General features: G+C 51.5%; 1 protein-coding gene across 6 annotated transcripts in view; it reads right to left on the bottom strand.

The window, feature by feature from the left end:
- Positions 1–3,269: 3,269 nt before the first annotated feature.
- The window catches only part of MRAS (muscle RAS oncogene homolog), a 57,081-nt gene continuing 34,740 nt past the window's right edge, over positions 3,270–25,610 (bottom strand). For 5 of the 6 annotated variants that reach the window (XM_060011317.1, XM_060011314.1, XM_060011316.1 and 2 more), the window contains exons 3-6: positions 12,340–12,493; positions 10,895–10,994; positions 5,899–5,978; positions 3,270–4,195 (exon numbers count right to left, since the gene is read on the bottom strand). In XM_060011317.1, coding sequence (XP_059867300.1) covers positions 4,096–4,195; positions 5,899–5,978; positions 10,895–10,994; positions 12,340–12,493 — 434 coding nt within the window. In that variant the 3' untranslated portion in view covers positions 3,270–4,095. Of the gene's footprint in view, positions 4,196–5,894; positions 5,979–10,894; positions 10,995–12,339; positions 12,494–25,610 lie in introns of those variants that run through there. The other variant, XM_060011319.1, reaches the window with a different exon arrangement.

The raw sequence follows: 25,610 nt of genomic DNA, 5'->3' as shown, positions 1-25,610 counted from the left end.
CAGGCTAGATTTCATGCCAATGCTGGGGTTGATGTCGTAGGGCAGTGATACCCAGATTTTACTGCACATGTGAATTACCTGGGCATCTTGTTAAAATGCAGGTTTTGATTGAGTAGGTCAGGACGGGACTAAAGGAGATCTATCAGAAGACCCTTTGCTCTGCTCACCACCACCCAGCACCCAGCCCACTGCCTGGCACGTGGTGGTGCCCAGGAAGTCTGCATGGGAGGGATGAATGGGCAGGCGGCCACACCATCCCTCCCTGCTCTAGTCTGCAGTCCGGTCTCCTCTGCCCCCAGCGCAGAGGGTGTGAGAAGCACCCCTAGCCTCCAAGTTTACATGCGTCAGCTGTCATCACCCAAAGAAGTACCAGGAGAGGGCTTTGGCCCTCTATTCCCTGGGAAGAAGACCCAAGGAGGCTCAGCTTGGCCAACTACCCAGCAGTTTCAATCAAAAGAGAAATGTAATCACATTATATGAAAGACTGTGATCTTGCAGATGGGGGCAGGGGGCAGTGTTCATGAAAAGCAACATCAGACAATCCAATCGGTGTCCTTTACAAAGAGCGTCATTTCTGGGATCTGTACCGCGAACGCCCGCATTTAGCTTTAGCCCTCGTCTGCTTAGGAAGCGCACACCATTGTCCCATTCACAGGCGGGGCAGCTGAAGATTAAAGCAGGTAACTCGCTCAAAGGCACATAAAAGTCAGAGGCAGAGCCCACATCCAGGGCTGCTGGACATCAGGAGACCGGCAGGACGGGGACAACCCTCAGAGACACCAGCTGTCTTCGCAAGAGGGCAGTGTTCTGGGTCAGACGCTGACAACGTTTAATGTTCTCAGCAAAACGTCAGGAATATTTGAGTAAGAGGAAATCAGACAGACAAGTGTTCCTCTTCTTTTGTTTATTAATGAGTTGGGATACACAAAGACTTAATAAAAGTTACATAAAAGGCTCAAGCATCATCGAGATCTCCAGGCATCACTCTCATTTCACGACAATGGCCACCTGTGTAGACAATGGCTAACACTGTGTAACAGAAGCTGGGCGCTCACGGGCGCTCAGTAATTCAAGTATCTTTCATTCTAAGTAAACCCGACATGGACTTTCTAATCCAATGGGCTGCGAATGGAGGGAAACTGTCTCTGGCTCCGGATTTTCTGTAACACGTCCGAGGGGCCTTTGGGTTAGAGCTGCCACGTGTTAGTGGGTCACTCTTCCTAGGGACACGAGGCAGGCCGCACCAGGCTGACAGGCATTCTCCACAAGAAGATGGGGGGCAAAGTCCTAACAGAAGCCATCCAAATGTCCCCTGTGAGGGAAAGTCAGTGGCCATCGCCCCAGGCTGGGGGTGGAGAGGATGGCTAGCATTACTTGCTGGGGAGAAAAGAGCCCTCTAAGTGGGGGAGGGGCGGAAGAATGTTAGAAGGAAATCTGAGAGCACACAGTGGCAAAGGCATGGGGTGAAAGGATTTCAGGAAGGGTGTGCTCCAGCGGGCATGAAGGGAGCACTAATTCAGATGGAAAACCAGTGGGAACACCAGAATGCCACCAAAGACACAAGTCCCCTTGGGCTCCACAGTCATGAAGTAGCATGGCCAACTGGTTTTCCAGACTGACCCCGCCAGGTGACCGTGTACCGGGGATGCCCTTGGGTATGCTCCACTCAGGCCTGTGCAGAAGCCCCCACTGCCACGAGTGTCCACAGTTCTCTAAAACGCAAAGAACCGCCTTTTAAAAGTGTTATTTACCCATCTCACCTATGGGGAAAATGAGGTCATGGGAGACAAAGGCCGACCATTAGCTCAACAGGGAGGCTGCAGGAGGCCATCCCTCACCCAGTTTCTCCCTCCGGCACTGTGGGTTGAGTGCAGGAGAGATGGAAGATGGGGCCGGGGGTGGGGCAGATGTGCTGCCCTGTTGGGCGGAGGGCCTAGAAGCAGCTGGAATCTCTTCGTCTGGTTACATTCACAGCTAAGGGCTTCGTTCTCAGTCAACTGATCTGTTTCCAACAAGACTCCCCCATCCGGTGCCGTCAGGGAGCTGCAGGCTCCACCGTGGGCCGGGTGGTGGTGGTCCGTGCCTGGGACCTTTCTGAAGCGGACGCTGCCCCGTGAGCCGGGCTTCCTGTCCTGCTCTTCCAACTCGCTCCATCACCGCACCTCCATCCTTCCTTCTTCCCGCTGTCTTGCCTCTTCCTCATCTCCAGTTTGCAGCTGCCACCCAACTGCACCTGGGCTGCTAGGGTGTGGCTCAGAGGAGCGTATTGGTTGGAAAGAGCCTTGTCCTGTTAGTGTTTAGAAGGCCCATTAACATTACAGGATCTTGGGAAGCTCTGAAGTGCCTGATCTGGAATATTCTTTGTTATCCTTCCTTTTAGGGTCAGAAAAAAAGGGCCATTTAGACAAAGAAGTTTGATTTTCCAACAAACAGAAGTCCCAACTGTTTTTTCCGGCATCAGAATCATTCTTTGGCTGCGCTCCCCTTCCACCACGTTGCTGGTGATCTTGCTGAGTTAGGAACTCAGCTCATTTTCAAAACTAGGGAAGAATCCAGGGGTCTCGATGTCCGGCTGAGTGCTCACTTTACCCGGGTTTCTCTCTCCAAATGGTGACCAGGCCACTCACTAGGGATATTCTAGTTTGCTTGGTGGCCTGATTTGTAACAGATGGAAACTAAAGTCACTAGCCGGCCGCCTCATCTTTTGACTCTCTCTCGAGGGTGTGCTGTCCATCCATCCCGCCCCAGTCTGGCTCACACCAGCAGCACCTGAGAGGCAGGTGGGCGTGGTCAGGAAGCTAGGGGGCTGGCACCCTGTAGAAACAGGTATATGGGAGCCATGTCGGCACCCCAACCTTACTTTCTCCTCCACTTATATAGCATAGTTAAGATCCAAGAGGTTAATAAAAGTTCCTGCCAGAAAGGCAACCTGTAATACTAAGTTTGCAAATGTTTCAAGGGGTTTTGCTCATTTACTGGGCTTAAGAAGTGAGTCAGTTGACTCAAAGGGAAAATGGCTTCAGGTCTTGGTGCTGTTTCAGTAAGAACAGTACTGGATCATTTTTGGTTAAGATTTAGCACGAACCAGAGTTTTCCAGATGGTGTCCATGTTAGCTGACTTCGACGCAGAGACCGTACACTCCTGTTCAGTGTGTTTGTATCAGAGGCACCAGACAGCACAGGTGATGGGAGAAAGCCCTCTCCCACGGCTGCGAAGAACACAGAACTTAACCCACACCACCTGAAAAATACACGAACACTTTTGCGACTCCAATAAACTTACTTAAAATTTATATATTTCCAGGGTAATGAGAAGCCCTTTTAAAACTGACGTGCCCGTCTCTCCCCTCAGCAAAACAAAATTTTGTTCCCTGCTATCTGCATCCTCAACCACAGTAAAACCTTCTGGGTACACACATCTCTCTTCTCTCCAGTTTATAGGAGGCCATGAGTAGGGTCTGTTCCTCCCGAGGCCTCCAGCCACGGTCCCCGTGAACTTCTGGTCTCTCGGTCACTCTGCTTTCACGTTGAGTTGAGTTTTGGCACGGCTGGGAAATTTCAGTTAAAAAACAACCATATTCCAGACATGTTATAGAAGAGGTCTGCTGAAGACTTGAAACTTCACCAGGCAGTGGGCACAGACCCCTTTAATAAAATAATAATCCCTAAAATAATTTAAAAATCTACAAAAGACACCCAAGCTCAGACACTGTGGACCGGGGTTGGGGTGGGGGAAGCGTGATCATGGCTTGTTTTTGTACGTGGAGAAACACTTCCACATCACACCCACACTATGTAGTTCAAAGAAACAACACAGCCACCAGGAGCGGGGAGGGACCAGGTTGCATCAACACAGGGACTTGGATGCTGCTTTGTTCACTGTTGCCTCTTCGCTGCTGCTGAGACACAGGGCAGCCCGTGCCCTTCCAGCAAAGCCAGACTCTATCTCCTCCCTGCCCACCCTCCCTCTCTCCCTTCCTGTGTCAAGTCCTTGGGCCAAGGGTCATGGTTAGAATGGTCTTCAGTGCGGTTAGGCAGTGGAGGGGTCCCAAGGGCTGGCCAGTTCCCGGTCACTGTGCCCAGGGCCTCGGGCCATCACAATATCACGCACTGCAGTTTGTGGGTGCCAGTGGCCCGGTCTCCCCGCCATTTGGTTTTCTTCTTCTTCTTCTGGCTTTTTTCCGGAATCTGTTGCCTTTTGAGACAAGGAAGGGCAGAATAACAACGTTAGAAAGGGCTTTGCTTCTCCCTGCCTTCTCCTCCCTTGCCCCTGGGTCTGCGGCTGGGAGGCCAGTTCTGGCTCTGGAGGGGGAGGGGGCTGGGGGAGGGGGAGGGGAAGGGGGAGAAGGGGCCTCTGTCCTGGATGCTGGAGGAAGAGAGCCTGTCCTGGACGGTGTCTCTAAGGCGAGGAAGTGGGAAGGGAGAGAGGGCAGAGCAAACCTGTCATGCTACTGGTGAGACTTCCTGATACCATGCTGTGGCTATGTTTATTTCAATCACAAGCTATGTTATATGTTATACAAGGTTGGCTTCTATGTGTTTCATATTTTAAATAAAATGACAGGTCAACTGAGCACAAAAGCTTTTTACGTGTTTCCTGTTCATTTTTCCTACATCTAAAACCTGCCCTTGGAACTCGAGGTCCATAACCAAGACATCACCCCCTCCTGGTGTGGTAGCATCTCCTAACTCCAGGCAAAGGCCCAGGAGAAAATCGCTTTCCGAGTGCAGGCCTGCCAGCTAAAGCATAAGGTGAAGGCTGCAAACCACAGTCCACGCTGGGGAATGATGAGAAAAGGGGGTTGTCGGGCGTGTGTGTATGGGTGTGAGTGTGTGCACGCACTGGGGGGGCTGAGAGGCGGCAGGTTGGGAAGTGCACGGCGATTCCATGACTAAGCAACAGCCCTACAGGTCGGCATACGACAACACACCAAACGCATGCTGTCTGAGAACCACTGGTTAGGCCGCTCTGTACGTTGAAGATTTTGGCAACAGCAAAGGTGGGGGGACAGTGAGCCCAGCCAGGACACTGTCTCCGTCGTCTAGGCATGAGATGATTAGGGTTTGGGCCTGACTATGCAAAGGAACCCACAAGAGACTACAGCCTGGGATTTCTGACACTCCCTGGAGACCGACAGTGGGTAGGGGCTGGAGAGGAGACACATGTACAAAGCCCCTGTGATTGCAGCCTGGGGATCAGAATGCTGGTTGTTCAGGTGAAACGTCAAGGGGTGCTCTGACATCAGGGAAGAGGAGAATGGCCTACTTTTTACCGTGTTGGCAGCTTTGGTGTTGGGAGAACAGCGGGGGCAGGATGGAGGCGCTGCCCTCGGGGAGCCTGAGCTGCAGGATGGAGGGGAGGCCAGGGAGGCACCTCGCGCAGGAAAGCACTTTGTTTAGCTTGTGGCTTCACGCATAGGGAGTCGGGGAGAGCAAAGGTAGGTGGGAAGGACAGAGATGGACAGAAGTGTAAGAAATCCAAAACTAGGGACTTCCCCGGCAGTCCAGTGGTTAAGAATCCGCCTTCCAATGCAGGGGACGCAGGTTCGATCCCTGGTCGGGGAACTAAGATCCCACATGCCGCGGGGCAACTAGGCCCGCGTGCCGCAACTGCTGAGCCCACGTGCTCTGGAGCCTGGGTGCCACAACTAAAGAGAAGCCCATGTACTGCAATGAAGAGCCCGCATGCTGCAACAGAGATCCTGCGTGCCGCAACTAAGACCCAATGCAGCCAAAAAATTAATAAATAAAATAAATTAAATTAAAAAAAAAAGAAATCCAAAACCAGGCCCAGAACTGCCCAGCCTGGGCCTCAGACACGGCACCATGCTCCTCCAGCCTTTCCGGTGTCCGTCTGGCCACAGAGGCCCTGCTTCCAGGCAGGCGAGCCTCACTCACCTAATTACTCTAACCAGGTCATGGAAGGCTCTGTCGACGTTAAGAGGTGGGTCCTTGGCACTGGTTTCTATGTACGGAATCTGGAAGGCAAAGCAGCGTTATGGAGTTCCTGTAACAGCGTTACAAAGTCCTGTTCCCTAAAAAGGCAAATTCTCAGAGGTCCCAAGGAACGCTGCGAAGCCCCCATGGAACCCCAGCTCCTACAACCTCAAGCCCTCAGTGGTTTCTCACTCTATAAAGTCAGAAAGTTTTACTGACAGCTTTTCTGATTCTCTCGTGTTCTCTGGTCACAGAGATATTTAAGAGCCCCCTAACAACAGAATAAAAATGATCTTTTTAGACACTTGAAGACTAAAGACTGTTTCATTTATCAAACTGATGTATGTTCTGATTCTATTCAGTTTTCTCTCTGAGGTCTATTTCTCTACCTTAGAGGATTCTGCCCCTCTTCTCAGGTCCTCCAGAGGGGACGCCGGTGGGAAAGGCTGAGGCGAGGCTGGCCCTGGGCAGGACTCTGCACCCTGGCGACCCAGGTGGTCTATGCACCCCACACCGACCTCAACCGTCTGCCTGGCCCAGCTCTTGCTTGGTCTGCATCTACGAGCCCGGTGCTCAGCCATGTTTGCAGAAGGCTTATGTCTGCATGTTGAAGGTTGAGGATCGTCACCCGGCTGGAAGGCAGCAGTAACTGCGAGATGTGGCTGAGGGGACCCTATAGGGCCATGTCTACCCCAAGCCTCGGACTGGCACAGGGAGGAAAACAGGGACCCCACAAAGTCAGGAGGCTCATGCCCACTCCCCCAACAAGAGGCGAGTGTGTGGACTCCGGACAACACGCACAGGCCCCCTAGATGAGATGCAGGTGAGCCAATCATGATTAGACTGAAGAACTTTGGTATTTTTCGCAACCTTCTCCTGATTACAAAATTAAGGCATTTCATTGTAACACACTTGAAAAGGAAAAGCACAGCGAAGAAAATAAAAACAATCAACACTTTAAATGCATGGGGGTCCGGGGTAACAGGGTAAGTCGTTATCTTAGAGGAGCATGTCGTAACTGATTGCCCAGAACACATCATAAAGTATCTTCCCATCATCGCGGGAGATCAGATGTTCACCCACTGCTGTGGCTTCAAGCAGGGGCCTGCTCTAGCCAACACACACACAAAGGGCAGAGTACAAAGGACATGGCTCAGACCTTGGAAATTTTCATTTGACAAATATCTGAGCCTCTGATAACCCCGGGAGGAAACTGCCTTCCACTGTAGGCTGTTGGACTGTAGGCTGCTCACTGAGGTGACCATGGGCTGTTTGGCCTCCCAGGTCTCAACGTCCCTGACCTCACTAATCTTCACGTTAACCCTCTGAGGTAAGCGGTTATCTCCGTTTCACAGCTGGGGAGACTGAGCTCAGAGCGGTGACGTACTTGCCCAAGGCCACACGGTGGCCAGCAGAGAATCAAGATCTGGACCAAGTGCACACTGCACTTCCCACATGGCCTGGCACGGACAGGTAGAGGTGCTGAGGTCTGCTGCGGAGCCTCTTCTAGGCATGGCAGGTGCCCCAATAGCTCTTGGGAGCCAGAGTCCTGTGCAAGCTCGTGAGGGCAGGACAGCGTTCTTCCCTGTGCACACTCACCCAACGGGGAAGCGGGAGGGCAGCTGGGGCTGGGACCTCCCCGGAGGCTCTTCACATCCTATAATCCTGCCAGCTCGTAAGTCCCAGGCTCCTGGGGCCTCAGACCTCCGCTGCCTGCTCACGGGCACACCGCTGTAGCACGCCCAGGTCCCCAGACGCCTCCGCTTTCTTTCTAGGGATCCTGCTTCTGAAGAAACACTGATGTGCATTATCTGGGTTCTTAGAATTCTAGGGCGTCATAGTAACAAGACTTAAACTAAGGGAAACCCTGCAATAAGTGGTAGTACTATATGACTCCACCGAAGGGCCAGGAAATGCCACCTTCCTGCATTGGATGGTCAGCTAAAGAAGAACTTGCCTTATGAGCTCTAAAATTAGGACAGTAGCTCACAGGGTCATTTGGTCGAATGATAAATGAGGCAGCAGCATTTGCTGTAGGAGCAAGGTCAGCTGAGAGACTGGAGACCTGGGTTCTAGTGGGGATGGGTGGGTACTCCTCGCCAGCCGTGAAGCCCCCAGAATTCCCTCAGCCCCCTGTGTCCCATTCCCTTTTACCTGCAGAATGGGGCTGCTGCTACCCCCGTGCAGCGCCCTTCCCCCGTCCCCAGCCAGCCACGTGCCCACCCAGGGGTCTGTGAAGGCTCTTAGCATGAGCTCACCGTGCGGAGCCCGAGGCTGTGGGATGCAATGGCTCCTGGCCTCTCTCTGTGCAGGAGGTTGGCCGGTGGAGGGCACGGGCACGCTACTGTCTGAGGCCTGCGTCTAATGCTAAACCCAGAGGTTAGTTCCAGGTGCTCACCTGGAGACTTCTGAGCACACCTGTCTGGTTGATGACTTCCTCCTCCTCGAGGCATTTCCTTTCCTTGGCTCCCAAGGCCCCACTCTGGTCCTCACACATCACTGACCACTCTGTCCCTTTTGCTGCTTCCTCTCATTTCCCCATACCCACAGCACCGAAGTGTCCCCAGCCTCAAGCCTGGGACCCCTGCCCTAACGACACCCATTCCCCTGGGCTTCATGGCTTTTTTCTTTTTGTGTGTATATATCTCTATCTCTATCTCTATGTGTGTGTATACATAAATACATAATTATACACACACAAAATTGAGGTAGAACTGAAATAACACTAATTTCAGGTGTACAACGTAATGATTCGGTATTTGTATATGTTGCAAACTGATCACCACAATGAGTCTAGTTACATCCATCATATATAGTTACAGAACCGTTTTTTCTTGTGATGAGAACTTTGAAGATTTACTCTGGTTTCATGGCTTTAGATTCTACCCACATGCTGCTGATTTCCAATATTTACCTCCAGATGGTGTATCTGACAGCAGTCTGGACACCTCCACTTGACAATCCCCTCAGCTCCTCAAACTAAGCACCTAAAACAAAGCTCCTGGTGTTCCCCACGTCCTCGGTGCTCTAGTCCCCCTGCCCGGCTAGTGGAACTCCAGTCTTCTGAAAGTTCCTCGTGCCCCAAACCTTAGCATCCTCCTCAAATCCTTTCTCTGTCACCCCACATCCGGTCTGTGGACAAATCCTGTCGGCTTTCAGAAAGACACCAGAATCCACTCGCTCCTTGCCACCTCCACGGGCACCACACGGGTGCACGTCAGCCGGTACCCGGCTTATGGTGCAGCCCCCAAAGACCTTTCTCCACACGGGCGCCAGAGGGAAGCTGTTCAGTCATGAGTCGGGCCATGTCACTCCTCACTCAAAACCCTCCAGTGGGGCTTCCCTGGTGGCGCAGTGGTTGAGAATCTGCCTGCTAATGCAGGGGACACAGGTTCGAGCCCTGGTCTGGGAGGATCCCACATGCTGCGGAGCAACTGGGCCCATGAGCCACAACTACTGAGCCTGCGCATCTGGAGCCTGTGCTCCACAACAAGAGAGGCCACGATAGTGAGAGGCCCACGCACCGCGATGAAGAGTGGCCCCCACTTGCCACAACTAGAGAAAGCCCTTGCACAGAAACGAAGGCCCAACACAGCAAAAATTAATAAATAAATTAATAAACTCCTACCCCCAACATCTTCTTTAAAAAAAAAACAAAAACCCTCCAGTGGTTTCCCCTCCACTCTGAGCAAAAGCCCATAAGGCCTTAACCCCCCCGCTCTGACCTCACTTCCTGCTACTCACCCCTCCTACTCCTGCTCTGGCCGCTCCGGCCTCCTTTCACCTCCTTGCTGTTCCTCAAACTCCCACCTCAGGGCCTTTGCACTGATTATTCCTCTGCTGGAACATGCTTTCCCCAGATATCCAGAGGACTCACTCCCTCACCTCCTGTCAGTCCTCACTGATATGCACCTTTCCAGTAAGGCTTTCCCTGACCACCTATGTGTAAAAACAGCCCCCCACTCCACGTTCCCTACCCCCTTCCCTGATTTACTTTCCCCCAGAGCACATGTCACCTTTGGACACGCTCTAATTTGCTGCCGTCTCTAGAAGCAAGCACCCTGAGGCAAGGAGTTTTGTTTGCCAGGGCCTAGGACTGTTGAATGAATACGTGAATAAACACAGAAGGCAGAGAAAAGCAAAATGAACTCGCAGTGGGCCCCTCCCTCTACTTACGGAGCTGGGCCCACCGGGCAGAGGGAAGGGGCAACCCTGCAGACTTTCCAGGAGGCTGGGTGAACTTCTACATAACTGAGCATTGAGGCTGGGGCATGGTTGTGCTAATGCGGGGGGAGGGTTGGGAAGAAGCCCAGTGACCCCACCATCCAGTGGGCAAAGGGGCATCACAGTGAACTGAAAAAAAAAAGCAACCCAAAGGTGTCTGCTGACATGCACGGTGTGGCCTGGGCAAGCCTCGGTTTCATCACTTGATGAAGACAGTGGTGCCTACCTCAATGTGTGGTTGCGGGGAGTAGATGCTCCCCCAGCACAATGCCTGGCACAGAGCAGGGCTCAGTGAAGGCGGCTGATCTGACGATTCTGAACATAGTCAGGCACTGGCTCAGAGACAGGGACAAAGCCAAGCCTCTGCACAGCCCAGCGAGGAGCCTGCTGCGTCGGGGCCAGGAGGTGAAGGTACCTGCTCTCGACAGCAGGGCCTCTAACGACTGCCAAGAAGGTGCTTTCTCTCTGGCCTGTTGTCTTGTTTCACAAAATATTCCACATCACATGTGCCTCTATGTGGACCTAGTCCACTACCTAGGAGGCCTGTGTTTCATTCCAATAGACTAGGACTGCAGGAGTGAGGGGGCACTGACATCCCCTGAGCCCTCACCCCCACACACACACCCACACATGCACACACACACACCCACACGCGTGCGCACACACATGGGCACACACACACACGCACGCACACACACCCACACGTGCACACACGGGCGCGCACACCACCTACATTGTGTTTGGTGGCCATTTCTTTTCCTTGCTCCCTGGTGATTTTCCTCAAATGCATCAAATCGACCTTGTTGGCCACGAGGATCATCGGGAATGACTCCCTGGGAAAAAAAGGAACAGCAGCTTGTGAGCTTCCCTTGGGGAAGGCGGGGCACCCACGCCTCAGACCTGACACAGCACACAGCACCTCCCTATGGGGCTGGGTTAACTTCAGAGTCTTTCCCTCCACATCTCCTGGAATGGAAGAGGGACCCGGGGGCTGCTGGCTGCCTTGGTTTGAAGCCTCAGGCCTGTTGCAAGGTGAGTGTAGGCCCTCCTGGGAATCCCCTGGCTCTGCACTGACTGGGCCAGCGGCCCGGTTCCCAGACCTGCTTCCTCTCATCTTCCAGTCACCCTGACACACCACCCGTGCAGGCCATCATGCTGTGGCCATCGGCAGTGACTTGTGAAGAGCACCAGGGCCAGGGGCTGGCACACAGCTGCCACTCAATAAATGGCAGCCGCAAAGTCAGGATGGCTCCCAAGAGTGGAAGGCGGGGATCAAGAGGCATGTCTGCCTTAAAGATTCCCGTGGACACATGGGGCCAAACTGCTGACCCAACGTGAATGAAATGCCAGTCTTTGTCAGCGTTGAGTATTTTCATAAAGAAATTATAATTTGATGGGTGAAAAATGGTACTTTATCCTTCTTCCTTGCACTTCTTTGATTAGCAAGAAGGTTGAATATTTTCCCGTATCTGTGTCATGTATGTTTTCTCTTTAGAGATTCCTAGTCAGGGGCTTAACCCACATTTGTCTCTTGGAGCTCTATGTGTATATGTGTATGTGTGTGTGACTGTATATCCCTTCACCTTGAAAAGTTATTAACACTTTGCCTTTGAGATAAGTGTTAACTGGATTTTTCGAATTTTGAAATTTTCGAAAATTTTGAATTTTCGAGATTTGCTCAAAGCTTGCTGTTTTCCTGTTAGTTTGTCCTTTTACTTTTACATTGCCTCTTTAAGAGCCAATTAACTGAAAAGACCAGTTGGGCTTAAAACAGACTCCAAATTATTTAGCTACGCCATATTATGCTAAGGAAAACATGAGCCTTTAATAGGGGCTTAGAAATCTCACAGTCAAATGTGATGTAACCAGTTAACGATGTACGCCGGAGAGAAAATTCACTTTTTCTTTGACTGTAATAAAATTTGGTTACATTGGAGCTGAAAAACAGATGTTATTTATGATTCCTTGACTCATCGGACAGTTTAGGAGAGATGGGGGGGCGGGGCGGACGCCTCGAGGCCTTGGCTGCGTGTAGACTCCTCTGGCTGTGTGGAAAGGTCTGAATTCAGCTCTGCCCCTCGAACCTCAGCTTTCACCTGAAGATCTGAGAAAGACAGACAGACAGACAGAGCCCACCCTGAGCCAGGCATGGGGAGGTCCCAGCCTGGCCGCCCTCACCTGTCCTTGACGCGCAGGATGAGCTGGTGGAAGCGGTCCACGTGCTCGAAGCTGGCCTTGTCCGTGACCGAGAAGACGATGAGGAAGCCGTCCCCCGTGCGCATGTACTGCTCCCGCATGGCGCTGAACTCCTCCTGTCCGGCTGTGTCCAGAACTGGGGTGGGATGAGGCCGCTCAGGGGCTGTCACCACCCACCCTGGAGCCCCTGGGGCCTGTGGACCCCGAGGCTGCTGCTGCGGCCCCTGGGGTGGCTCCATCGAGCTCCCCCCAAGAGGTTCCAGGCTGTGCTTGGTAAGGGTCCAGTGGGGCCTCAGACACCTCAGTGTGCGGCTCTAACTGACTCACGTGTGGACCCACTGACTCCAGCCCACGGCGTTCCCTGGGCCTTAATTCTCTGCCTACAGAAAAGCCTCATAAAGCCAGTGATCGACTCTGCCGCAAAACCCCTCTGGAGTCCCCAGACCTAGGCTTGGAGCCCCGCTGCAGCCCTTACAAGCTGATTCTTGGGAAAGTCACCTGACTGTCTGAGCCTCCATTTTCCCCTTTGTAAAATGGACACAATGGGGTTTCCCTGGTGGCACAGTGGTTAAGAATCCTCCTGCCCGTGCAGGGGACACGGGTTCGAGCCCTGGTCCGGGAAGATCCCACATGCCGCGGAGCAACTAAGCCCGTGTGCCACAACTACTGAGCCTGCACTCTAGAGCCCGCGAGCCACAACTACTGAGACTGTGCTCTAGAGCCTGCAAGACATAACTACTGAGCCCGTGTGCCACAACTACTGAGCCTGCGCTCTAGAGCCCGTGAGCCACAATTACTGAGCCTGCGCTCTAGAGGCCGTGCTCCGCAACAAGAGAAGCCACCGTAATGAGAAAACCGTGCACCACAATCAAGAGTAGCCCCTGCTCGCCGCAACTAGAGAAAGCCCGCGCGCAGCAACGAAGACCCAACGCAGCCAAACATAAAAATAAATAAACTAAAAAAAAAAAAAAAATGGACACAATGCCTCTACCTTGCAGCTCCTTTGGAGGAGAGCCCTGGGACAAACCTGATGGAAGCCCCAAGAGGCCATCCCCGGGTCAGGAAGGGTCCTCAGTCCCTGTGCGGACAGACGCCAGGCAGGGCGAGGAGAAGAAGCAGCCCCCTAAGAGCCGGGGCCCTCGCCACCTAGGATGCGGCTGCTACAGGGTGGTGGGATGTGGGAGCTGAGGCAGCTGGGGAGACGGAGGCTGCAGGGGGAACCTCTCCACAAAGGCTCCTCCCCCCAACCCATCCATCTCTTCCACTACCCGCACCGCTATTCTCCAGAGATAAAATGCTCTCCCTGACTGTTTCAGAGAGAGGTCACAGCCTCAGCGGCGTAGGGGGCGGGGGTGTCTCCCTTTAGACCTGCAAGCCTGGCCGGCTCCAGCCCTGTGGGCATTGTGAAATCTGAACCCCTCAGCGGCCTGCAAGCCCCTGCCCCAGACTCACTTGCCCTCTCCTGCACGCAGCGGAGCGGCTAGTTACCAATTTCGAAGCCGGGTTCTGGGCTGAGTCTGGCTCCTCATATCCCTAGAGTGTGACCCTGGGCAAGCTCACTTCTCTGTGCCTCCTCTTCCTAAAATGGGGCTTGTCGGGGCTGTTTTGAGTGAATGCACTCAGGCCCTCGGAGCAGTGCTGGCACAAAGAAGCCCTATAGGAGCATCTGCTGTGTGCCTGTGTCCTCTCCCACCTCCGGGCCTGGGACTCCTTCCCCCAGCCACCCCTCCTCTCTGCTCCCCTAGCTTGGTGAGCAGGCTCTGACTCACAGAATTCTGCTCCTGAGCCCCCATGACTCTCACCACCCCCATACAGACCCTTCATGACGCTGTTCTCACTGCCCATGAAAAGGCCCCCAGCTGGACTGTCAGTTCCCAGAGGCAGGGACCTGGTTTGTGTGTCACTCATCTACTCAGAGCCTGGCACAAACAGTACTCAAATAGTAGTTGAATGAATAAATGAATGTGAAGTCGATTTGGTTTCATGCATCCATTCATTCATTCAGGAAATACCTGAGAGCCTACTGTGTGTCAGGCAGTGTTCTAGGCACTATGGATACAGGGGGAATGGGGCAAAATCCTTGCTCCCATAGGACTTACATATACTCTGATAGGAAGGCAGATAAATGAATGGATAATATTATATCTAGTAAAGATGAGCACATACTATGAAGAACAATGGCACCAGTTCAAGGAAACTGGAAGAAGTTGGTGTCGTTTTGGATAGGGAAGGATGGCGTCTCTAGGAGAAGCTTTTGAACAGTGACTAAATGATGGGGGAGGGGGAGCCACGTGGCCGAGGGCAAGAGCATTCCTGGCAGAGGGAACACAGTGCGTGGAGGTGTGCAAGGGCAGGCCTGCTGGCCTGGGGAAGCAGAGGGACTGGTGAGTGGAGGATAGGAGGTGGGGGCAGGTGATGGGGGGTGGTGGGCTGCTGCACCGGGGTAAGGCTGACTTCATTCTAAGCAAGAAACGGGCCACCACAGAGACTGGGCCAACGAGCGAAATGATCTATAGGACATTTGAAAAGTTTATCCTGGCTGTTGGGAAAACCCAGACCAAGAGTAGAAGCAGCGGCACTAGGTAGGAGTTTATGCCATAACCAGCAGGACAGGATGGAGGGCTGGGCCAGCGGTGGGACGGGGTGGACGCTGTGAGAAGTGACCAGGCTTAGGCCACTTTCTAAGACAGAGCCAACAGGAGCGGGGCGTTCTGGGTGGAAATGTGCAGACGTGGGAGTGGGAGAGAAGAGTGTTGAGGACAGTGGCTGTCTGGGGCCTGGGCCAAATGAATGGTGGTGTCATATCCCGAGGTGGGGAAGACGGTGAATAAAGGGTTGGGAGGGCTGAGTTGTTTGTTTGTTTGTTTTTTTGCGATACACGGGCCTCTCACTGTTGTGGTGTCTCCCGTTGCGGAGCACAGGCTCCGGACGCGCAGGCTCAGCGGCCATGGCTCACGGGCCCAGCTGCTCCGCGGTATGTGGGATCCTCCCGGACCGGGGCACGAACCCGCGTCCCCTGCATCGGCAGGCGGACTCTCAACCACTGCGCCACCAGGGAAGCCCAGGGCTGAGTTTTTGACACACACTTCAGAACCTCTCAGACTCCTACGTGGATTTCAAATAGGCATTTGCAGACTTCAGTCAGAAACTGAGAAGAAGGGTAAGAGATACAGATGTAGGATATATCCATCTACATGTGTGTGGATGGCAAGGAAAGCCACAGGACGGGCTATCCAGGACCCCCAGGAAGCCACGTCTCCTCAGGAGACATCTTGAGCCCGTGCCTGAGAAAGTGACCTCGTCCCCACAGCCTGTCGCCCCTGCACACCCTCCTGAGTCACTCAGCATGGCCGAGGGGCAAGGCTCGGCGGACACACGGACCCAGGCTGTGCCCCACGCACAAGAGCCTCGGTCTCCTCATGGATGAAAGGCGGGGCAGGGCTCCTGGGTCTTCAGGATTGAGTTCTGATATCCTAGAATTCTTTGGTCTGGATATCAAATGAAGGGGCTAAGAAAATAAGATCTACAGCTGAGGACCAGTGGGGTGACTGAGGCAGTTTCCCCAATTTCCTAGGGAGGGGGTGGGGAAGGAAGACTGCACCTTCACCCAGAGGGAGTGGAGCCTTTGGTCCTAAGTAAGTCCCACTCAGAAATGCAATCAAGAAAACAGATGAAAATGGCATGGATTTGGCTGAAGTGGGGATGGGGAGGCCTGAACTGAATAGCAAAAGACATTCAGGTAATATTGTAGTTAATATGCTCATAGATTTTGAGGGTATATATTATCCAAAACAAAAACTAGAGGTCTAAGATATTTAAAAATCTGATCATTCAGAACTTAAAAAAAACGATTCAACAGGGAGTTGAAAATCAAAATGGACTCTCTAGAACGGAGAAAAAGTCATTTCAGACATTGATGGCCTTAGAAATTACATTACCCACAGTTTCTAAGAGAATTCTTGGAGGACATACACCAGAAAAGTGAAAAACAGATCCACGAAAGGAAGATGAGTGGTATTATAAACAATGGTATCAATGGTATGCAAAGGAAACAGCAAAACCTAAGAGTTAAATTTAAATAAATATAACACAACTTGGAGAAAATGAATGGCAATTTAGAACTAAAAGCTATGCTGATCTGTATGTGAGGGTATGGGCTGGGAAAAAGTAAGTCATTACTACAGTGCTTGCCTTATCTGGGAAGAGTTTAAAGATATTGATTACATCCAGATGTTGATAGAAAAACATAAGTATATACACACATATGTATATAGAATAACCACCTGAAATAAAACTCAAACCTTCCTAATCATTAGAGGAAAGAAAAACAGGACTAAGTAAATGGGACCAATCCAATGAAACTATACAAAAATAAGAAAGTTTAAAAAGTAGACATAAGGGCTTCCCTGGTGGCGCAGTGGTTGAGAGTCCCCTGCTGATGCGGGGGACACGTGTTCGTGCCCCGGTCCGGGAAGAACCCACATGCTGCGGAGCGGCTGGGCCCGTGAGCCATGGCCGCTGAGCCTGCGCATCCGGAGCCTGTGCTCCGCAACGGGAGAGGCCACAGCAGTGAGGGGCCCGCGTACAGGAAAAAAAAAAAAAAAAGTAGACATGAAATAAGATGGCAGAAATAAATCTATGATGAATGACAGTAAATGCAAATGGGTTAAATTCACCCATTAAAAGCAGATACTCAGTACAAAATCCACTTGTCTGCTACTATAAAAGACACGTCTAAAACAAAATGACACAGAAAGAGTGAAAAATGAAAGATAAAAAAGGATATGCTAGCCACATGCATCCACAAAACAGAATTCAAGGCTAAGGAATTAAATAGAACAAATCAGGGTATTTATAATAGGAAAAAGTACAGCATCAAGAAATGCCAAAGCCATGAGTCATAAGCATATAAGAATGTTGCCTAAAATATATATATATATGTATAAAAAACTAATTTTTTAAAACAGTAGGAAATGACAAATCCCACAATCATTGTGGGAGAATTGAACAGTCCTCCCTTAGAGATAGAACAAGTGACTCCCAAAATAATGATTTATCGTTAAATAATACAATTCACAACTGTAATCTGAGGGACTGAAAGAATGAACTTTACATTCAAAACCATAAATAAGTATTTTCAAACACACGTGAAATTGTCATAAAAATTGGCCATATATTAGGCCATAAATTAAAATTTCAACAAATTCCAGAAAGCATAAGTCATATGGGTCATCAGAAATGAACAGAAACATGAGTATAAAAGAAACTATCGGGCTTCCCTGGTGGCACAGTGGTTGAGAGTCCGCCTGCCGATGCAAGGGACGCGGGTTCGTGCCCCAGTCCAGGAAGATCCCACATGCCGCGGAGCGGCTGGGCCCGTGAGCCATAGCCGCTGAGCCTGCGCGTCCGGAGCCTGTGCTCCATAACAGGAGAGGCCACAACAGTGAGAGGCCCACGTACTACACACACACAAAAAAAGACAGAGCCTGGGGAAGGCCCTCGTAGGCAGAGGAACAGCATGGGCAAGGGCCCGGGGGCTGGAAAGGAGAGAGCAGTGAGGAGGCTGGTGTGCTGGGGGAAAAGGTCTGTGTTGGGAAGAGGAGGGAGAAAGAGAAAGAGGAGACAGGGAGATCAGAGGCTGGGACCTTGGATCCTAAACTAAAATGTTAGAACTTGGGGGGCACTGGGGAGCTATTGAAGGTCCAGAAAGGAAAGAGATGTAGTCAGGGGAGAGAGAGTTTGGCATCCAAAGAGGGAGGGGGCTGAAGGAGGGTGCTTGTGAAGAGGTGGAGGAGGACCCCGAGCAGAGGCTACCAGGGTGTAAGCAAAGGCAGTGTGCTTCAGAGGGAGGGGAAAGAATGAACAGGGGTACCCCGAGGACATCGAACACAGGGAATGGGGGCCAAGGGGAGAGAGCAGAGTTGAGGGCGCCTTGGAAATTCCAAACCTTGGGCCCCAGGAAGGCAGGTTCAACCAGGGAGGAGTGGGGGCCGAGCTGGGCCTTGTCTGGTTTGCGGTCCACCCCTTGCCCACCCCTCCCCTCCACATATCCTGCAAAAGCCTGGTCACAGGCCCCTGGTCAGCAGCTCTGCCTCCAAGACTTCTGGGGAGGCTGCAGAAAACGGGCAGCTATGCTTTAAAAAAAAAAATCATGATTCTGCCTGCATCCCCCATGCCTGATGTCAGGAAGGTAGGAGGACTCCTGAGACAGGAAGTATTAGTCACTGTGAGAGGTGTTCTGCCAATGTGTGCATGTGTGAGCGAGACAGACGGGCAGACAGACAGAGACAGACAGAGGCAGCCAGACTGGAGAAAGAGGGAGGAGAGAGACAGAGGGGGCCAGTGCTGTGCATCTCCATCCGCCCTGCCCCAGTCTTCCCACCCGGGGGTGGACGGGCCCTGCAGTGCTGCTGAGGAGGATTTAAGTGGAAACCCTGGAGCCGTTCTTGGATCTGGTGGATTCAGAAGCCGAGCCCACATGCTGGCGGGGATGGGGCCCCAGGCCGGCGGGCAGCCAGCATGGAGGCAGCACCTGCTTGGGGCCCTGCTGAACCCTCCCCCCATCCCCCTCCCTAGGTCTCTCCCTCTCCTTCCTCCTCCTCCTCCAGGGCTCCCAGAGGGAGGCAAAACCTGGCAAGGGGTCTGGTGGCTCTGACACTGGCCCAAGCTCAGGGTACAGTCCAAGCTCTTTGGCTAAGCGCAGTCCCACTCACTGTTCCGACTGGCGGCAAGCACCGCGCTGGGGCTTTACACACACACGTCCTTGCAGTCCTTTTCATGGCCCTGGAAAGAAGGTATTACTGTCCCCCTTGCACAGATGAGAAAACTGAGGCCCAGGGAGTTAAAGGGATCTGCTTAAGGCCACACGCTGGGGAGGAGGGTGCTCTAACTCCCCAAGGCCCAGCTGCCTCAGCTCATCCAGGCTGTTTGCTTCAACCAGAGGGTGTGGATCTGGCCGGGCTGTGTCTCGACTCCAGGCCTTTGCCCAGCCATGACTCCAACCAGAATGCCCTCTTGGGGCTCCCCCCAGCTGCCCTCCAGAAGGGCTACAGCCCTCCTCCTCTCCTGAGGGCCCCACCGGCCTCTGACCTCCGACCTCCGTCTTTGAACCCTTGCTGGTGTGTGTGGCTCTGGTTCCTCCCAGACTGTGCCTCTAGGCCGGGCTCAGCTCCCCACCAGGTGGTGGAGCCCCAGAGCGTGCGAGTCTGGCTTTCATTTCCCTGGGTCCCCCAAAAGCTTCAGCACCCAATGAAGGGCTCAAAAAATATTTACAGAATGACTGGACAAATCGCACGCACGCTACAGGAAATGCAGTTATTGTGTTCAAGCAGCTCACGCCAGCTGTAAGGGAAACCACTAAAAACAGACTTTTGAAGCCCTATAACTCACCCTTCAGGGTGAAGTAAGGGTTCTGGAACATGAAGCAACACAGATGACCATTTCTGGAGATAATATGCCTCCAAGGACCATGCGTGGTGTTTTCTATACCCCTCTCATGCACGGGCCCACTGCAAGGCAGGAGGGATGTGCCCATTTTACAGGGCAGTCAGGCAGCGAAGCCTGTGCTCTTCCTAAGAAAAGACTCCCATTAAGAAATGCCACCTAGTTGAGGGTCAATAGTGATGAAGCCTCCCCTTTCTGGGAGAGGGTGTGTATGGGGTAGGCCGGGTGCCGGGCAGAGGGCTGGATGCATCGACCAGGCACTGTTCCCAGAAAAAGGGCCGCTTTCTCCTTCTCCAAAGTGCTGGCCCAGTGTGGGAGCCAGGCCGCTCGAAGGGGAGGGAGCTAAAATCCCGTGGCAGGCGCCAGCTGGCTCCCTGGCGATGGGGGAAGATTTCCTCTGGCAGTGGCCCCAACCTTGACTAGCTGACCCCAGGGGAAAAGTGCTGGCCACCGGCCCCAGGGGACACTTGTTCTCATGACCATACCGCTGCAGCTGCAGGAGTGGGGTAAAGTGGGGGAGGTCTTGGGAGACGTTTCCATGAGGCCCACAGATTCATGGACTTGGTGGGCACATTGCATGTGTGGGTGCACACCCTTTCAGGGAGGGGATCCATGGCTTTGTGGGATTCTTAGAGGAGCCTGGACCTCCCCGCACCCCACCTCCATGTCGCTCTCAGGGAGGGAAGAGAAGAAAGAGGGGAAAGAGCAGCAGCGGGGCTCACCTGTGTAACCAGGGACCCAGGAGCATCCCAGAGACAGGTGGGGGCCTGGGTCCCGGCCTGGCTCTGCCAGTCCCTGAGTGAGGAGCTGGCAGCAGTGTCCCCAAGGTCTGTGAAGAGGGGCAGGCCTAAAAGGAGGGGTGAGGACGGAACACCTGAGGTTTGTAGGGATGGAAGACAAAGTCCTGGAGGCTATGCCTCCTCCCCCCACCCCCACCTGGTCACCCCAAACCGTTCACCTACTCCACATCTGCCCCTGGGCAGCCACGTGGAGCCAGGAGGAGAGAGCTTGGCTGAGCTGGCCTGGTTCCCTTAGAGCAGCTCGCAGGGCACCCTTGGAACACCCAGTAAATCTAAACACATCCCCATCCAGTCCCTCCATTCCCAGGCCACCATTTCCCACTGCTTCCTCTCTCCTCAAGCCTCCACCCCCAGCTGAGGATCAGAAACAGATTATCAGGAGCTGAACTCCACAAGTGTCCAAACCAACCCGCCTTGGAGACAGCAGAAGCCTCATACACTGCAGGTGAGGAAAGTAAAATGATACAGTCACTTTAGAAAACAGTTTGGCAGTTCCTCAAAATGTTAAACAGAGTTACCACAGGACCCAGCAATTCCGCTCCCAGGGGTGTACCCAAGAGAACTGAAAACACATGTCCACACAAAAACTTGCACACCAATGCCCACAGCAGCATTATTCATCATAGACCCAAAGCGGAAACAACCCAAGCGTCCATCAACTGATGAATGGATAAACGAAATGTCGTCCCTCCATATACAGCTGACCCTTGAACAGCATGGGTTTGAACTGAGCAGGTCTATTTATACCATTTATACGGGGATTCTTTTCAATAAATATACAAAAATGTATGTGTAGAACATCGTGTGCAAGACTTGTATTGAAGTGGATGGCCTATCCTTACATTAGGCATAAGGTGAGTGATATTTAAAATTACTAATCTGTTAGTTTTCTTATTGTTTTATAACTTTGCTTTCAAAGAATTACATAACTGCAGAGTATGTCTCTTCCCCTCCTCAGCTTGTAATTAGAGAAACTGCGTATCACTCTATCATCACGAGTAAGTGGTTTCTAAAAAAAAAGTAACAGTGTTTCCAGTACTGTATTATGAATATGACTGTAATACTGTATGCTATAAAAACTTTATAACGATTCATTCATTAGTGTTAAAGCTAGGCTACTGGGAAACAGCTGTATCGGTTACACTAGGCTACCATAAAGTGCTCATGTCGCTGCTTCTTTGTTATCAATGCATGAATCATTATACCTGTGTATAAATATGAACTTCTTTTTCATAGTATCCTTTCATTTTTGATGTTTAGTGTTAGTAACACATATAATATCTACAGTGCTTTGTATCCTATAAGACAAAAGTGACGTAGGTACTGACAGATATAAACAGATGACATAAACTTATGGTACTAATAAATACAGTACTGTAAATGTATTTTCTCTTCCTTATGATTTGCTTAATAACATTTTCTTTAGCTTACTTTACTGTGAAAATACATTATATAATATATGTAACGTATAAAATACATGCTAATCGACAGTTTATGTTTTTGGTAAAGGCTTTGATCAGTAGCAGGCTATTAGTAGTTAAGTTTTGGGGGAGTCAAAAGTTGTAAGCAGATTTTCAACTGCGAGGGAGGTCGGTACCCCTAACCACCACGTTGTTCGAGGATCAGCTGTACTAGAATATTATTCACACGTAAAAAGGAATGAAATCCTGAGACATGCTACAACACGGATGAACCTTGAAAGCACTGTGCTAGGGGACAGAAACCAGACACAAAGGTCACATGTTATATGGTTCCACACGTGTGAAATGTCCAGAATAGGAAAATCCATAAAGACAGAAAGGAGATGAGTGGCTTGGGGACTGGGGGGAGGGGAGGGTGGAGGGAATGACGGATGATGGGTGTGAGTTTCCTGGAGGGTGATGAAAATGTCGAGGATGAGACAGTGGTGATCCCAGGGCTCGCTGATCTGTGCAATCTGTCAGCAGTTTGTGATTGCACACCTTTGTGTATATACTATCAGCCGCTGGACTGTACACTTTAAAAGGGGGGGATTTTACACGTGAATTATATCTAAATTTTGAGGGAAAAAACCCACCTCCCTTCTCTGAAATGCGTGCTCCGCCTTCCCCTCTCTGCGGTGGACGCCCCGGCCTACTCCTGTCCAAGACCATCATCCCTCCAGCTGCCCACTGGATCCTGTCCCCTGTCACCCATGGAAGCACATTGCTACTATTTTGTCTCCTCCCCCTCCTGCATCATCCGTTTCCCTATTGGTTCATTTCCATCAGTATGTAACCATGGTATAATTTCTTTCACCTTAAAAGAAATGAACAAAGATAAAGAAGAAAAAATTAAAAATAAAAAACCCCTCCCCTTGACCTCACACCTTCCAGCTACTGTGCATTTCTCTCGTCCTCTTTACAGCCACACTCCTTGACTGATCTGTTTTTACTGCCTGCCCTTCCTCTCCTCCACTCTCTCTCTTTTTTTTTTACATCTTTATTGGAGTATAATTGCTTTACAATGGTGTGTTAGTTTCTGCTTTATAACAAAGTGAATCAGTTATACATATACATATGTTCCCATATCTCTCCCTCTTGCGTCTCCCTCCCTCCCCCTCTCCACTCTCTTGAACCCACCGTTATCAGGCCACTCTATCAAAGCTGAGCTTGTCAAGTCACCATGACCTCCGTGTCACTAAATCCAGTGGACACTTCGTGGTCCTCATCCCACTGGATCGCTCACCAGCATCTGATGCACTTGATGGTTCCCTCCTTTTTGAAGAGCCTTCTGCACTTGGCCTTGGTATGTCACTCCATCTTGCTTCTTCTCTGACCCTAATCACTCTCTGAGCATCAGTGGGTCGCTGCGCTCAATCCCGGGACCCCGTCTCTAAACACGTTCACTTTCTCAGAGGTTTCCTGTCTCATGGCTTCATGTGGCAACTCCCAAGTTTCCATCTCCAGCCTGCACACCTCCCCTTACTCCAGACTCAGACCCCAGGTGCTGGTTTGACTTTTATTTGTATGTGTGAAAGACATCTCAGATTTCACACATCCAGAATTAGACTCTTAATTTTTCCCTCAAACTTGCTTTTACCAGTCTTTCTAACCTTTTTTAAAAAATTTATTTTAAAATATTTTTAAAAATTTATTTCATTCAAGTATAGTTGATTTATCAGTCTTCCTAATCTTTTTTTTTTTTTTTTTTTTTTTTTTGTGGTACGCGGGCCTCTCACTGTTGTGGCCTCTCCCGTTGCAGAACACAGGCTCCGGACGCGCAGGCCCAGCGGCCACGGCTCACGGGCCCAGCCGCTCCGCGGCACGTGGGATCCTCCCAGACCGGGGCACGAACCCACGTCCACTACATCGGCAGGCGGATTCTCAACCACTGCGCCACCAGGGAAGCCCAGTCTTCCTAATCTTGATAAACGTAACTCTATTCTACCCGTTGTCCAGGTCAAAGGCTCTTCCCTCCATACTCCTACCCCATCCCACATACTCCATCGACAAATTCTGTTACTTCCTCCTTAAAATACATCCAGACTCTCCTTCTCACCACCTCCTTTATTGATGCCCTAGTCTACCATTAGGAGCCTCTTAACTGGTCTCCCTAGTTCTGCCCTGGCTCCTCTCTGGTCTATTGTCCATACCACGGCCAGAGTGAGCCTTTGAAACATCAGTCAGACCATGCCCGTCCTCTGCTCAAAACCCTCCAGTGGCTTATTTCCCTACAAGGCCCTAGAAGATCACTGCTCCCTAGCTATCTCCCTGATGTCTCCTATTAGCTTCTCTCTCACTTCCTCTGCACTCTAGCCTCCTAGCTATTCCCCAAACACATCCCTGCCTCAGGACCTTTGCACCTGATCCTCTGTCCAAGATTCTCTCCCCCCAGGTACAGGCACAGCTTTTCCCTTCAGGTCTCTGTTCCAACACCACCTCATCGGGAAGGCCTTCCCTAATGGGCACAGATAAGATAGCAACCCCGTCCTCACTGTCTATTCCCTTCTACCTTGCCTCATTCTCCTTCACAGCATTCATCACCACCTGACACAGTACCTATTTGTTATGCCCTGTCTCCCCCATTCTACCAGAAGCTTCATGAGAGCAGGGCCCTGGCTTTGCCAACTGCTGCATGCAAAGCGCCCCAAAGACAGCAACAGGTACCCAGAAGTATTTCTACAATGAACTAGTGAACAGTCCCACATACATAAGTCTCGGGGACCGATCCACACAACACTGGCGGGGAGAGGTGGAAGCTCCACGTCAGGGGATCAAGCCTCACTCTGGACCTCCCCAGATGCAGGCAGATGGGTCAGTGACCCCTCATCTGCACACGTGATAGGACCTATTCTTGAAAGCACCAAGCCACTCTCTGAATATAAATCATATTAGAACAGCCCTAGCAACAAAAGCATTACCGAGGCTTTCTACGTGCTGAGCTTCACAAGGTGCTGCGTTCCCTCCGTCACTCAACAAACAATAACTAAGCACCCAACAGGCGCTGCTGGCACCAGAGATACAATGGTGGGCAAAGGCTCTCTCCTGAAGGAGCTTACAATCTGTGATGTTTCTTTTTTTTTTTGAACTTTTTATTTTATATCGGAGTATAGTTGATTAACACTGTTGTGTTCGTTTCAGGTGTCCAGCAAAGTGATTCAGTTATACATACACATGTATCTCTTCTTTTCCAAATTCTTTTCCCCTTTAGGTTGTTACATGATACTGAGCAGAGTTCCCTGTGCTATACCGTAGGTCCTTGTTGGTTATCCATTTTAAATACAGCAGCGTGTACACGTCAATCCCAAACTCCCTAAGGGATAGTTAGGGAGTCAACAGCTATGAGGCTCTCTCCCATTTGGGCACAGACCCCACCGATGAGGGCAGGTGGTCTTGGCCCAGAGGCTGTCTGTGCCCAAGGGAAAGAGGAGCCCCCAGTCACTCGGACCTGGGGCCTGGTGACAACAGGCTGACAGCGGCTGCGCCGCTGGCCTGGAGCTGGCAGCATCACCCAACACAAGGGCAGACAGGTGAGATCTCAAATCTGCTG

Source organism: Delphinus delphis, chromosome 4, assembly GCF_949987515.2.
Source record: "Delphinus delphis chromosome 4, mDelDel1.2, whole genome shotgun sequence".
NCBI lineage: Eukaryota > Metazoa > Chordata > Mammalia > Artiodactyla > Delphinidae > Delphinus > Delphinus delphis.
Note: the sequence above shows the minus strand (reverse complement) of the source record. Positions and strands in the feature narration are given on the sequence as shown.